Below are 15884 nucleotides of genomic sequence, written 5' to 3'. Positions count from 1 at the left end.
AAGTGAAGCCCATCTCATCAAAACAGCTCACTTGTATACCAGTACTGCCAGTGCCTCATGAACTGAAAGCCATTCCACCCACACCTAATCTTTCAGCCATGCTTTTAACTGCTTGACTTTATTGATCCGTTGCCAGTTTGCCAGTGGCTCAAGTAGTAATCCAAAGATTACTGACTTGGAGGTTTTGCTTTTTAATATAGCTTCTCACTGTTCAACGTCTTTCAGCAAAACCTGTTTCCTTGTCCTATCTATGTTGTTGGCATCAACACTGATGATGACTATGGGATCCCTTACCCTCCTTTTCCAAGTTCTTCTTTAGCCTCAAGGAAGTGTCCTTGACCCTGACACCAGGCAGGCAACACAGCCTTTGGGACTTCAGCCTAGGATGCAGAGAACAATATTTATTCGCCTAAATATACTGACCCCTATCATTACTATGTTCCTGTAGGTCCTCATGCCTGCTGCATCAGCAGTCACAGTCTCCTGTCTTCAATCACGGATCAATATTGAATTAGCTACCTAAAGGGTGTGATCACCCTCTGGGGCAAAGTGTTCAGGTCACTTTCTCCTTCCTTGATATGGTACAGTATCTGTGCCTCAAGTTCCTCAACTTGGTTTTGGAGTTGTTTGAGTTCAAACATGAAATTATGAAAATATGAATCACAAAAAGATAGCACCCAAGTTCGGCAGGTAATAGGGAATGCAAATTGATGTTGGCCTTCATTTCAAAGGGAATGGAGTCGAAGGGTAGGGAGGTTTTCCTAAAACTATTCTAGGCACCTATTGGAGCACAGCTTGAATATTGCAAAGGGTTTTGGGGGTCCCTTACCTAAAGGAGGTATATTGGCATTGGAAGAAGTCCAGAGAAGATTCACTTGACTGATACCAGATAGCGAGAGGTTGAGTAGGTTGGCCTTGTACCCTTTGGAAAATAGAAGAATGAGAGGTGATCTTACTGAAACATACAAGATTCTTAAAGGACTTGACAATGTAGATTCAGAAATGTCATTTCTCCTTGTAGGAGAGTCTAGGATCAGAGGTATAATCTCAGAATAAGTAGTCACCAATTTAAGACAGCTGTGGAGGAATTTGTTTTCTTAGAGGGGAGTGAATCTATAGAATTTTTACCTCAGACGGTTATTGAGCATGGTCAACAAGTATATTGAAGGCTGAGATACACAGACTTTTTATTAGTAAGGAAATTAAGGGCTATGGAGAAAAGGCAGGAAAGTAAACTTAAGGATTATCAAATTAACATGGTCTTGTGGAAGGACAGACTCTATGAGCTAAATGGCCAACTTCATATGTCTGTTATGTCCTATACAGTTACTTCAATGTGTGCTATCAATTGATTTCAATTTATTGTGAATGTTACATTCAATGCAGGCTGTCCCGAGGTTATGAATAGGTTACATTCCTGAGTACGTTTCTAAGTTGACGTGTGCATAAGTCAGAAAACACTCAACACAACATAAAATAATCGTTTGAAAGTACAAGAACATGTTCTCATGTCAGAACTCTAAAATTAATATTAATATTGGATCTTATTTGAAAGTACAACAGCTCATAAGTCAGAATTGGAACCATTTATTGGAAGTAGACAAACTTGTTCTACACTCCCAAGGAAGTTAAAGTTGTGTGTGCAGTCTCAAAAATTAAGATTGCTGATTGAGAACAATATACACATTTTCAACTCACTTATGTATATTGTTCTGTTGTGTAAATTGTAGGATTTCTATGCTCTTCCTGGTGTCTCACCTACGCCATGACATCTCACGTTTGTGGGCTGCAGCTTCTATTCCTTGAGCCAAAGTAACTGTTCTGATAGGCTAATGACCTCAGAACTTGTATCACGCTAAACTTTAACAGTATGTTCATTGAAATAAGTAAGTTTGTGAAACCTGGATTGTTGGGATCGCCTCAATTATCTTTTTGAAAGGCAGTACAATATCCAGCTCTTGGCTTGTGTAACCTCCTCCTTTCCTGCAACTTTGCAACAGTATGCTGCTTCTGCACTCAATGTTTGATTTTGCAGGCAATGCTGTGTCTTAAAAACTTCTGTCTTCATGAAATTCAATTTTGTGTGTGTACAGTCCATCTCTGACATTGAATCTGCAAGGAGATATTATATATTTTACAGTTCTTTTCAATGTACAAATTAATCTTATTACTGTAAAGGTATTTTAAAATTGTATCATTTAAGTATTGGTAACAGTCTGCTGTTCCGTACACGAGGACCCCTAAATCCCTCTGCGTTGTGGCTTTCAGGTTTCTCTATTCACATTATATTCTGCTCCACTATTCTTCCTGCCAAAATGCATAAACTCACATTTTCTCACATTATATTCCATTTGCCAACTTTTTCCCCACTCACTTAAACTGTCCATTTCCTTTTATCGAATCTTTGTGTCACCAGTTGCCCCGCCACCTATTGCATCATCTGTAAACATGGCAATAATGCAGTCACTTCCCTTATCTAAATCAGTAAATTATATTGTAAATAATTGTGACCTCAACAATGATCACTGAGGCATTCCACTGGTTACAGGTTAACATTCCTGAAAATGCCCCCCACTTATCTCAATTCACTGCCTTCCATGAGTTAGCCAGTTCTGCGTTCATGCAATAATACTGCTCCCAATGCTATAGACTCATCTTATTAACTAGCCTTCTGTGTGGTACCTTATCAAATCTCTTCCTGAAATCTAAATATTTTACATATTGTGTTTTCCCTTTATCTACCCTACAGGTTCCATATTCAACAAAGTCTAATAATTTTTTTTACTGTGATTTCTCCTTCATAAATCTATGCTGACTTTGTTCGATTTTACCACATACTTCCAAATGGTCAGATATTACATATTACATAATTTATAATGGATTCTAACATTTTTTCCAATGATAGAAGTTAGGCTTGCTGGTATTTAGCTAAATAAAAACTGAAAGAACCTCCGATCCCGTAAATCAGAGACAAAAATGGAAATTGCTGGAAAAGCTCAGCAGATGTGGCATCACCTGTGGTGAGAATCAGAGTTAACATTTCAGGTCGAGTGACTCTTCCACAGAACTGTTTCCCAATCCTCTGATACTTTTCCAAAGAATATTTTGGGATTTTCTCCAGTGATAGCTGTTGTACTTATTTCCTCTCACTTTACTCCATAATTATTTTGTATTTTTGGGATGCTATTGTGTCTTGTAACGTGAAGGTTGCTGCAAAGCATTTATTCAACTCTTCTTACCTGTTAGTTTATCATAACTGGACTCAAAACATTAACTCTGTTTCACCTTCACAGATGCTGCCAGTCCTGCTGAGTTTCTCCAGCAATTTATGCTTTTGGTTTGCTAAGTCACTATGATGTCTACTTATATATGTTCCTAAAACTAGAGGCCTAGCTGAGTCACTTAATGAGGATTTTGTTTCATGTAGTTCTTAATTAAACTGCTCTTTCTGGAACCCTTGAAAACATCTGCTTAAGGTTGGCAACTGCACAATTTTGTCTGCAGCTTTTAATTCAACGCCAACTGCAAACAAAATTAGGTTTGTCTAAAGTGAAATTATAAAGCTGGCTTTCTTGCTCAATAACACATGCACTCAACCATAGCCAATATCTTTTTCTGTGGGGCTGTTTAGTCTCTCCTATTTTCACACAAATGTTTTTCCCTCTGCCTTTTACCAGCTCCATGACGATGCTGTGTCTTTGAATTGTTGAGCTTGCCCTTCTGCTGCTTATATTAAACATTCTCAAACAAACTAAAATGTTATAAAGACGTTTGTTAATACAACTCAATGTTGTATTAAGGCTGTATTTTGTTGAATCTTCTTGTCATTCACTGACTTGGATATTTGCATGAATACCAATTTAAAGGAAAACAACAATTTTATACCATACGAGAAGACAGTGTTGATTGTTTGGGAAGTAGAGTCTGATTGGTAGAGATGTTTCCATAGAGAATACACCAGTTAGATAAAGACTGACCATTAACTGCCAAACTTTGTTTAAATTTAAATCAACCAAGTTGTTCTGATTGGTCAAGACACTGTCCAGAGCACAAGTGGAAATAAGGGAAATGCACCTCTACTTCTGAGTACAGAAACTAATTGGTTAACAACAGTATCATCAGATACTGCATACTGGTGAAAATAAAAGCACACATCCATATTTGAAAAGTAAAATGGATCAGATTGGATAGAAATAATTGTACAAAATATCAACTGCCTTTTAAGTGCATTGATGAGTTTGATAAGGCATCGAAATTTATACTTAACTGTAAAGAGCAACAAGCTTGTAGGGAGTTGCCTAGGTATAAGGTTGTGGTTATTTTTGTCATTGTGCAAAGTACAACCTTTACTCCCCACCTTTGATAACTGCTCATGGTTGTGTAATGAAGGTATTCAAGTCTAACATACATGCCAGTTCCTATTACAATTGAAATTTTGGCAACAGCATTTACTGTGCGGGCTAAATCTGGATCAAAACAAGATCACTGCTGCTTTGTTGCTGCTTACGTCTGAATCTAACAGAGAACAAGCAGTCTTGTATGTCCTTTAAAAATAAAAGCAATAAAAATAAGTCTGTGTCTGCTGACTCAGTGCTATGTGACCAGTGCAGGCCTGAACTGGAAGGCATGAGGATTGTCAAGAATTGAACGTCTGCCTTACCTACATATTCACGAGGAGCTTCCAGCTCTAGGTGTGTCACCATAGGCATGTCAGCTTACAACAGAAGTCAGTTTCGATTGCTTACTTGCTGCCAATAGCCCTCAGGTAAGTTTTGGAAGGAAAACTGTTGTCCACAACTAGGTGAGTTTTGTTGTGGGGTTGCGTTAAATTGAGATCTGTCGCTACATCTTTAATGTTCCTAGCTCAGCAGAAAGGATAAAAAAGACCTTTAGTTGGTGGCAGTTAAGAATCTTCAGAAAGACATGACTGACCTACTACAATCATCATTAAGTAATCTTGGACAGGGATTCTTCAACAGACATCTTATCCCCTTTGATATGATAATATGTGAAAGATAGGTATCTAAAAAGTAGGGCCCCAACAAGTTAGTAGTAACAGATACAATGCTGAGCTGGTGTGTTTTATACTGCAATTGATATATCTCTTTCTTTATTTTTTTTTCTGCCTCAGTGTACTGAAATGATGGCATTACTCAAATAATGGAAAATAGCAATAAATCAGACTGGGATTTTTATGAGAAGGCTCTGAGTGCACATACTTCAAGTGGTGACACGTATATTAAGCTTTCAATACTACCAGTTTAAAATCAGTGCAATACCAAATAAATTTACAATCATGTCATCATCTTTTGATTATTTCCACCTGATTTTGAAGGTTTTTCTTTAAAAGTAAGAAAGCATATTGACAGAATAATGGGAACTTGACCTTTGAATTAAATCAGTCATTTGTATTTTCCTCAGCATATCTTCACCCTTTTGTAAAGTAATGGAAGGATAACTATCAGCCTGTTGAACTGTATCATGGATGCTTGTTCTATGGTTAACATGTCCTGGAATGGGACTTGAAAGCTCCTAGCCCAGAAATATGGACACTATCACTGAATTATAAGACTCCTGAATCAAGAGTGATAATCATTAAATAATGAAGTATCTGCAGGAACTTCTATGTTGTACAGATTTTGATATTTTAATACATAAGTAATTCTGGTAATGCTGCATTTATCGGCTATCCTTAATTACCCAGTGGAAATATTGATGGGCTTTGTTCTTGAACTTCCATGAATGTAGGGTATTTCAACATTTTGCATTTAGTGATAATAAAGAAATAATATTATGGAACCAAAGCTAATGATGTATGATTTGGAATGGAACTTAGGATCTTATTTCTTTTATTATTTGCGTGTGGCAGAGATCATGGAATTGTGTGATGCTCTTGAACTAATCTTGTGAGCTACTATGATGCCTGCAGCAGATGATACTTATCCAACCACAGTGCGGGGATGGTGAAAAGTTGGCTATTTAGTCAGATATAGTGAGGCAAAAGAGTGCTGTTTCCGATTTGGGTAAGTGTACCTCTTGATAAACTACTATCCTCTGACACAGTATGGGAGGAACTTAACAAAACAAACATCTTACAGTTGTACACAATTGAAAGCATCACTAAAGTGAAAAGTTCCTGCATGATAGCAATGGTCTAATCCTAAAATCAGTAACACTCAGGCCACACAGCTGCCAGCCAATGACCATCTTCAACAAGAGAGAATCTAATCATCTTTGATATTAAGCTTAATATTAAAATCATGACTGAATCCATCACCATCAACATCCTGGGAGTTACCATTGACCAGAACCTCAACCAGACCAGTCATATGCTGTAAGAACAGGTCATAGGCATCTCTGCAGTGAATAACACCTCCTGACTCCCCAAGGTCTGTCCAACATCTACAAGGCACAAACCAGTCTGAGGGAACATTTTCCTTATTCCAGAAAAAAACAGCCTCCTTGATTGGCATCCCATCCATCACTGTTAACTTTCTCTCACTACCATTGTTCAACAGTGGTAACAGTATTTATTATTTGCAAGATGCATTGCAACGACATATAAGGCTTATTTAGAGGCACCTTTCAGATCTGCTACTTATACTACCTGAGCAAAGTAACACCAGTATTTGCCTCGGAATACCAACACCAGAAAATTCCCCACTCTAATCACACACGACCCTGACTTCCCTGCCTTTTCTCCCTTGTACTGCGGGCTCAAGGAGCTCCCTTCCTTACCAGCATTGGGGTGTACCTACAGCTGGTGAAATGCAGAGGTCCAAGAAGGGGGGTCACCATCACTCTCGCAAGGATGGTTCGGGATGGGCAAATAAACGCTGGCACTGTCATTGATGCTTACAGACGACGGAGGGGATTTTGAAGAAGACGCTGCAGAGGGTGGGACCGAGAAGCAGCGGGAGAGCGGAGATCGAGGTGAACGCAAAACACAAGCATGATCCGCCAGCCGGGCTGCTCTGGAGCCAGAGAGACGGGAGGGGGCGGGGCGGTGTGGTTTGCAGTCACGTGGAGTGTAGCGGGGCACGCCCCCGCTGGCGGCGTCACGCTCAGGTTTCCGGCAGGAGGGAGGCGCTAGGACCTGGCTGTGGCCGAGTCCGGGGCGGTCGGTGCCTCTGGTCCGGCTCGGTCAGTCAGTCGCTTCATGTCGGGAATGATTTATCTCCACAGTAACCATGAGAGCTGCCTGCGGTCTCCTCCGGACACGGCCACGGCGCGTTTCCACAGCCGCCCCGAGCCCGCCTTAGGAGATCTTTTCAACGGCTGCTGCTCCATGGGGGAGGCGGCGGGGGCCAAGCGGCGGGAGGCAGGCTCTCCGCCGGGGGCTGCTCGGAACGGGGACACGGCCTGCAGCTCGCTGGCTCCCCCGGCCGCCTTCTCCTCCTCCTCCTTCTCCACCGGATCCCCGTCCCCGTGCCAACCCAACACTAACACTTCTACCTCGGCGCCCGGCCTCGGTCACCGGGACGGCGCCTCTAACCCGGGGCTCGGCCAGGACGGGGACGCCGCCGGCTCAGATCCCGAGGTGGCCGAGAGCCCGGGGCCGCTGCCGTCGCCCCCCACCACCGCTCCCACCAGCACGGAGCCCCGGGCACTGGAGGAGTTCACCGACGTCAGTCTGAAAGCGAAGAATTCGTTCGAAGGGAACCGGAGGCAGAGCGCACCCGAGCAGTTGGCGGCTGGGCTCGAGTGTCCGGGCACGGCCCTTGGCAATGAGCAGGGGGCCAAGCCCAAGAAGCTGGGCATCGCCGACTACATCAGCAGGTAAATGCCGCAGCCTCTAACCCTCTCACTGACCCCATTGCCCTCACTGATCGTGCACAGGGTGAACCCTTCACCTTTCCTCACAGCCTGGGCCACACCATCATCTCCACGCCCTGTCAGTGTTCATTCTCGAGTAATTGCCCACCACCACTTCCTTCACCAGTCTCTGTGGTAGTCTGCCCTTGGAGCTGCAGTCAGTTATCTCAATGACAGTAAGTTATTAAAATGTCAATCAGGCAAGTGTCAGAAGGTTTAAGGGCAGCCTGGCCGGTATTTACCTTGTGGGAATGCTGAATGCTTGTTTCGAATGTATAGTGTTTTCCTTTTACCTTTTTCTGTTAATAAGTCACAGGTTGTAGTTCCGTGTTTGGCTAACTTTCATTGTAGATTAAGGTGAGATGCAGGGGAATTTGAAACACAAGGTCGTTGTTTTCAAGATTGCGTATTTAGTCTTCTCAAATTACGGAACACCTAACAAGCATTTCGGTCCCATATTTCCACGATGATGTAAACTTTGCACTTTGGCAAGGCTTTGTGAGGGATATTGTCTTCTCTTTTTCCCCTGTGTATCAAGCTTGTTTTTGTTACACCCAGTACAAACGTATGATAAACACTTAACAAGTGTCTGTAGCTGTTCATAAGTAGGCGATTCCGTACAGCAATATTTTGAAAAATATTTTGAGAAATCTAAAGTAAGGAGAAGTTATTTGAATATTAGTGAATCAATTATGAGCATTTACCACGTGCTTAGCTTAACGTGATGTAGTTTGGACGTAAAGTTGCAAGCAATGTGAACTAAATAGTACAATTTGAAAGGAGATGTAGCTAAAGAGGCAAGGAGAAAGGGTTTTTTTCTGACTCTTCAAGTGCACTGTGTCTGTGTGCCACCCTAACATTTCATGCATACTGCCCATGGGAAAAATAGTGGCGCACACTGAAATTATCTTAGGCCATTCATTTCAGTCCTACAGCAGAGATCTTCATGTGAGGGGAAAAGGCTTGACAAACAAGAGAAGTTAAATTTTTTGTTTTGACTAAGTTTAGAAAACCCTTATGCAGACTAACCAATCTCCAAACTTGTCTCCTTCAAGCCTAGAACAACCAAAACAATTCCAGAAGTGGCCTGTTCCTTGCGAGGTTTGGGTTCTTGGTAGAGGTACTTGAATAATGACTCTTGTGTACAAGTATTGAACTTGTGGGTTACTTTTAATTAAAATTGTATCACAATTTAATATTATCCTTTTCTTATCCTGCTATTTGTCTATTTTTGCTCTGTATTTGTTACGTGTGTTTAAATCAATTTCATGGTCCAAATAGGGATTTTTATGTAAACTGGACTGCAATTTAAACTTTTGCATGTAAGCATCTTTTCTAATCCTGAAGAAATATAAAGGTCTCTGATAAAACATGGACTAAGATTTACTAACTGGTACCAGAGAGAGTGGTTTTGACTTATTGAAGAGACAAGAAATTTGGGACTGCTTTCTTTTTAAAGCAGATGATAAAGGAAAGACTGATAAAAGTTTTCAAAGTATTGATAGAGTAGATAGGAGGAAATATTTTCCACTGGCAGGCAGGTTAGTGACTAGATGATGCAGGTTTGAAATAATTCATAGGAATTCCAGAATGGATGAGAAATATTTACTTCCATTAATGATAATTTAGATTGCATTGCTTGAAAGAGTTGTAGAAGCAGATTCAATAGTAACTTTCAAATGGGAATTGGATTTATACTTAGAACATATATGAAAGGTTGTATGAAAGTTGGGGAATGGGACTAATAGTTCTGAGAGCTGGCACAGAGATAGATTAAATGGCCTCTTTCTCTACTGTTGAATTTTATAAAATGCTTGAGTGTTTTAATAAACTAATTATAAAGTAGTTTAAATGGCATTCTGACTACTTCTGCAAAGGACTTAATTTTTTTCACTCCAGTTTGCATAACCTACATCCCCTTGATGTTTACTTCCATCTAGAAGAATAAGGGCAGCAGATATATGGGAGCACCACCGCCACCTGCAAATTTACCTTCATGCCATTAACTAAGAAATCTATCATTGTTCCGTGACTGGGCTGGGTCAAAATCCTGGAAAACCCCCACCACCAGTTTTGCAACTACCTATTAGCAAATGGACTGTGATACCTCAAGAAGGCAGCTCACCATCTCCTCCTCAAGGGCACCTAGGACAAACAATAAATGCTAGCCTAACCAGTGATGTCCATCTCTCATGAGTGAATTTAAAAAGACTTATCATCACAGAATTTTCCCATTATCGACATTCTGGATGTTACCATAAACATGAAACTGAATTGGACCAGCCAAATAATTTACTGACTGCACGAACAGGCCAGAGTCTAAGATTTCTGCAGTGAATAGCTTGTCTCCTGCCTTCCCGATGCCTGTCTGCCATCTAAAGGCACGAGTCAGGAGTATGATTGAATACTTCCCAATGCACTCCAACAGCAGTCGAACTTCACCGTTCAAGAGAAAGCACTCGACTTGATTGACAAACCATCCATCACTCTTGACATCCACTCCCTTCACTGTTGACACGTTGTGGAAAAAGTGCATACCATCTGAGATGTGCTGCACACCCACCAAGCCTCCTTTAACAATACCTTTCAAACCCACAATCTGTGCCACCTAGAAAGACTAGGAAAACAAGTGAATGTGAATGCTGCTACCTGCACATTCTCTCCTAAACCCCACACTGTCCTGACTTGGAACTAATCACTGCTGGATCAGAATTCTGTAACTCCTTATGTAAGAGCATTGTGGGTGACCCTGCATCTAAGGATCGCTAGTTCAAGAAGGTAGCTCACCACTAACCTCTCCAGGACGATTTGGTACGTGGCTTGAAGGACATTAGATGCTAGTTAAAGACAGATTACCAGCTTACCATTTTCTTGAGACAAGTTGTATTATTCTAAAACACCAAGGAGAAAACGTTCGGTAAAAATCAGAAGGGTTAGAGGACTTATTCTACTGGAATTTTACTGGCTAATGATGTATGTTACATTTGTGTCTATTTTGTGCACATGTGGAGAAGGCTGGCCATTTTTAGTTGTCTGTTTCTTTGGGGTGTACTTTTTAACTATATTTTATTGGTCACTAACCAGAGTTAACATTTTTGTTAAGAATCCCTACAGCGTGTAAACAGGCCCTTCAGCCCAACAAGTCCACACTGACCCTCGGAACACCCACGCAAACCCATCCCCCTATAACCTGCATAATCCACACATCCCTGAACATCCTGGGCAATTTAGGATGGCCAACCCACCTAGCCCGCACATCTTTGGACTGTGGGAGGAAACCGGAGCACCCGGAGGAAAACCCACACAGACACGGGGAGAATGTGCAAACTCCACACAGACAGTTGCCTAAGGGTGAAATCGAACCCGGTTCCCTGGTGTTGTGAGGCAGCAGTGCTAGCCACTGTGCCACCCTGCAAGTAATTAAGCCACTGGTGTTTTTATATGGGGCAATTTCTTTCAGTGAAGCAGGTTTCAGAAAAATAAGTATATTTGCCAAAGCAAAATCTTACGATTTTAAAACATCAGTTCTTGCCTGTTCTGTAAGGTCTGTTTTCCAATTGAAAATTCCAGCAATTGAGATTTGAGCAATAATGCATAGTTTTTGCTGCCATGCAGAAATAATAATCTTTTATTTATAGTTTTATGACCACACATACCAACAGCCACCCACTCAATTGTTAACCTACTGTTGTCAAAATACTACTTTTACCAACTATGACGATGTGAAATAGTTATGTTCTACATCACTTTTCTACAGCCGCTGAGATGCAACTAACTGCAGGATGTTGGTTTTGTTTTTGTTAAACGTGAAAGTGCCTGTGCCCGAAAAATTATCTCACTTTAAGAACTGTTCAAACATGTCAGAATATCTCATTAGAAGATTAATAGCTTATGGAAAATAAATACAAATGAGTTCTTCGAGTGCAGTTTAAAATAAGTGTGTTACGTGGAGCTTATGTTTTTGACTACGTTCCAAAAGTTATTTTTTTCAATCGGTTAATTGAGCTTGGCAGTGGTGTAACAGTAGATGCAAACCAGTGAACAATCTGGCCTTGCTGAGCATCTGAACAGAAGTGAAGCATGATGTTACGGCTTGCAATCCTATATTGATTATCAAACATTTAGAAGGCCAGAAACTATAGCACCAAATTATTTATAAATTACAGTAACCAGCATTTGAAAAACAAAGTATTTTAAATATTAAAACTTTTATCTTTTGAAAACTGGACACTGGTTTGCCTCTGCACTGTGTAAGCAAGTATTATGGTATGATTTTTTTGAAAGACCAATTCACTCAGTTTTCAATTAGGGATATTTTAGCTACTTTGAATATCAGTAATTCTCAAAATATATGTAAGCATGTATTGTATGGGGTGAGAGTAGTAAAGATCTCTTTGCTCTGGAATCTCCTCCACTCAAAGCTTAGATCTTGAAGACAGCATATTGTATTTGATGTTAATCTTAAAATAGCCAGACATGCATGTCTGTGCTAACTTTATTTTGTTGGGTTATATTAGAAATTAGAGGAGAGTATTCTGCTTCATATAACTTGACCTTGTGATAAACTGTTGGGTTATTGAATATGTTTCAAAGTATGTTGAGTGCACTGCACAGTGGCTTTTTTCCTTTTTTCCTCGCAATGATGTTTGCAGTGAGAGCAACTTGGAGATGGACGGTGAGGTAATTGCTGGGGATTTTCCTTTTGCATTTCCACACAGATGGGAGAGAAAGAGATGGATGCTTTTACTTTGCAGGCAAATGTTGTTTGTGCACTAGGCTATAGCCACTTATCTAGTAGCCAACCAATAGATTGTAACTATTTTGAGCACTTGTGAAAGCACAGCAACTGGTGCCAATTGAAAAACCAGTGTAAAGACTGTTTCTGCTCAGAATTGCTCTGAACACACGCAGGTGCTGCTTATTTATCCAGTATTCTCCCTCTCTGCTAGAATAAGACAATGTTTTATGTAAAACTGTGGTCCAGTAACTTTATTTTTAAAACTGCAAACACCTTGTGGAGCTGCTTTGGTTTAAAATTGTAATTTTTCCCTGTTTGCACTCCAAAAGAATGGTCTTTGTCACAAGTAATAAATGCTAGCCTAGCTAGCAACATCCACGTCTGAAAGGACTGTAAAAGAATCTGGTGCCATTGGTATGCTCCCTTAGTTGATATTAAGACAAGACTTTTTTTTTGTGGATCTGTTGTGCTCAAAAAGTGGAAGTTTCTTCTAACTTGATTTTTTTTTTTGAAGTATTTATACACAAGTTTTCTATTTAAAAATTCAAAATATTACCTTTTTTCTGACCAAAAATGTTTCCTTTAATCCAGTCACCTAATTTGTGGCGAAATATTCGCAAAAGTGGCAATAGTTCATTTTTCCATTTGTGAAATCCTTTGTTCATTATGTCCAATCACACTTTCCTCTTTATTGCTGTACGCCTCAATTCAATGCTGCAGCTGTCTGAACAAAATCTGATTTGTTATGATCTTTATTACAATGTGTGAAGTCTAATAATCTATTAAAGCATAACAATGTGAAATCGCAGTAATTATACCGCAGTACGCTAAGATAGGCAGTAGCTGCCTCCACTATTCCATTTTCTGTAACTGGAATCCATTTTGTTTCTTTCCACTTTTTAGAAAATATGCTAATGTCTTAACATTTCTCTTGATTTAACCACTTTTAAATGTCAACCTGTAGTTTAAACAATGATGTCATACTAAAACTCATATGTTTTAGTTTTAGATTTATTCAAGTTTTGTACAAGTTCTAGATTTTAATGTAGGTAGTAGCATTATAAAAACTTTGTAGATAACAAGAAACTCGGCAAAATACATAATGTTGAGGAGACTTCAGCATTTCATGATGCTGAAGTGTGCAGAAGCATGGCAGATGGAGTTCTCTGCAGAGAAATATGAAGTGATGCACTTCATTGCATCACAATGCTGCATTAAATTTCCCACAAACTTCTGAAGAAAAATGGAAAGACATACTGTCTGTGAAATGATTTGAAAATGTGGGTGAGTAGAGAAGCATTAGTGTAAATTTGAACCAATCCTTAAAGATAGCAAGGCAATTGATAATATGGTTAAACAGTATGTGGATTACTATGGTTTACAATTATGGCAGGAAGGTTATGCCTTCTGGTTTTCACCTACTCCTATGTTGAAATCCTCTGATGTACAGATGTTCTGTCGGAGAGATTTTCTTGATATTGTCAGACTCCTTTTTATAGAACTGGGCTTTCTTCTTTGTAGAAGAGCAAAAATTTGAAACGTAGATCCTCATTAGTCCATCTACGGTTTGTATTGAGACATCCTGAGATGCTGTTGGGCCTGCTGTGTTCATCCAGCCTCCCATTTTATTATCATGGAAAGAAAGGATGTGTTTTGAACCATGTGTGCATGTGGCTTTGGGGGGGCTTCTGTCATTGAGTAGTGAGTTCTTTTCAGTGAAGCCCGCATCTTGCTCATTAAATTTTCCTGAAGTCTTCCCGTGCCAGATGAATGTATGATACTTTTCTTTCAGGATAATCTGCTCTTGGTGATTTTGGTGTCTTGTAGAAAGGCTGCGTCAACATTCTGTATCAAATTCCTCAATCACAGCTGTTTTATGCATGTTATCCACCAGTTGCAGATTGTCTGAGCCATGGTCTGCTGAGCAGAGACTCTAAGCATCAATTGAACTAGATAAATTAGCATTTTACTTGTTAGGGTCAGCCCAGTGGTGATATGATCCATTATCCCATCAGGGATGTCTTGAAGTGGCTGTATTTTATTGGCAGCTGTGTTTTATTACTCATCACTGCTACCTCCAATATTGTGTTAACAATGCAGTGAAAATGAAGTGTCCTCTCCTGGGCATAAACATAAGCAACATTTCTGGAGATCATGGGCTGTCTAAGCATCAGACCAAAGGAATGTATGTGATCCTGATTTTTTTGTTGGAAAGACAGCGTATTTAAATATCAGTCTACCTTTGAGCCTCTCTTCAATTTTTCTGTTAGGTTTTACCAGCTTAGCCTTGCGCACTCCTGCTTTATCCACCAAGGCAGTGGAGCCATTCTCTCTCAGCCCGTAGTTTGGTATACGACTGACAGGACTTCTCCATGTGCTGTTGGGTTTGCACATTACCGGTCTGAGGGCCAAACCACCTCGCAGTTTGTGTGTTTGTGTGAGAAAGTTCAACTGGGAACTTGCCTGTCGAGGCTGTGTACTGATAGGGAGAGACTTGCGTATTTGGCTTTTTACTTGCATTGGTGCAAGTCAGTGGTGTAGGCTGAAAATGAGAAGCAAGTTAGCATGCAAATGGAAAGTTTCACCTATACACTAATGTATGACACGTGTTGGACACAACATTCTATTTTGAGGAAGTTCTTCTGAAAATCGACAAGATCCTTTTATGCATGTGAAATATTTGGTTTGGCCATCAGAATCAAGAAGGCATGCAATGGTCTAGAACATTGCTGTATCACCACGTATCAGCATTGGCAATGTGATGAATGTTGTTGATAATTCTATAATACGTGAAACTATCTAATACAGAAGAGGCCCTTTGCCCCATCAAGTCAATACTGCCTCTACCTACACTTGTCCCACTTTCCCACACTAGGCCCATAGCCTTGATTGTTATGACCCTTCAAGAGCTCATCGAGTACTTATTAAAGGTCATGAGGTTTACCATCTCAACTACCCTCCCAGGTAGTGCATTCCAGACCCCATCACCCTCTGGGTGAAAACGTTTTTCTTCCACTCCCCTCTGAACCACCTACCCTTTACTCTAAAATTATGTTCCCTGGCTATTAACTCATCAAAGCGAAACAACTGCTTGCTTTGCATCCTGTCTGTGCCTCCCATAGTCTTATTTGCCTCTAAAAGGGCCCCCCTCCACCCCCAATCTACACAACAATCCAAGTTTATCCAGTCGCTCTTCATCGCTGAAACTCCCATCTAGGCAACATGCAGGTGAGTATCCTTTGCACTCCCTCCAATGCAGTCACAACTTTTGTTGAGTACTGCAGCTTTGGCCTAGGCAGAAGTCTGTACAGCTGTAACATAGCTTCTGTGC

General features: G+C 40.4%; 1 protein-coding gene across 3 annotated transcripts in view; it reads left to right on the top strand.

The window, feature by feature from the left end:
- Positions 1 to 7087: 7087 nt before the first annotated feature.
- tbc1d12b (TBC1 domain family, member 12b) overlaps positions 7088 to 15884 on the top strand; it is an 81701-nt gene continuing 72904 nt past the window's right edge. For all 3 annotated transcript variants that reach the window (XM_048551176.2, XM_048551175.2, XM_048551174.2), the window contains exon 1: positions 7088 to 7779. In XM_048551176.2, coding sequence (XP_048407133.1) covers positions 7160 to 7779 — 620 coding nt within the window. In that variant the 5' untranslated portion in view covers positions 7088 to 7159. The remainder of the gene's footprint in view (positions 7780 to 15884) is intronic.

The sequence above is a fragment of the Stegostoma tigrinum genome, chromosome 20 (assembly GCF_030684315.1).
Source record: "Stegostoma tigrinum isolate sSteTig4 chromosome 20, sSteTig4.hap1, whole genome shotgun sequence".
Classification (NCBI taxonomy): domain Eukaryota; kingdom Metazoa; phylum Chordata; class Chondrichthyes; order Orectolobiformes; family Stegostomatidae; genus Stegostoma; species Stegostoma tigrinum.
Note: the sequence above shows the minus strand (reverse complement) of the source record. Positions and strands in the feature narration are given on the sequence as shown.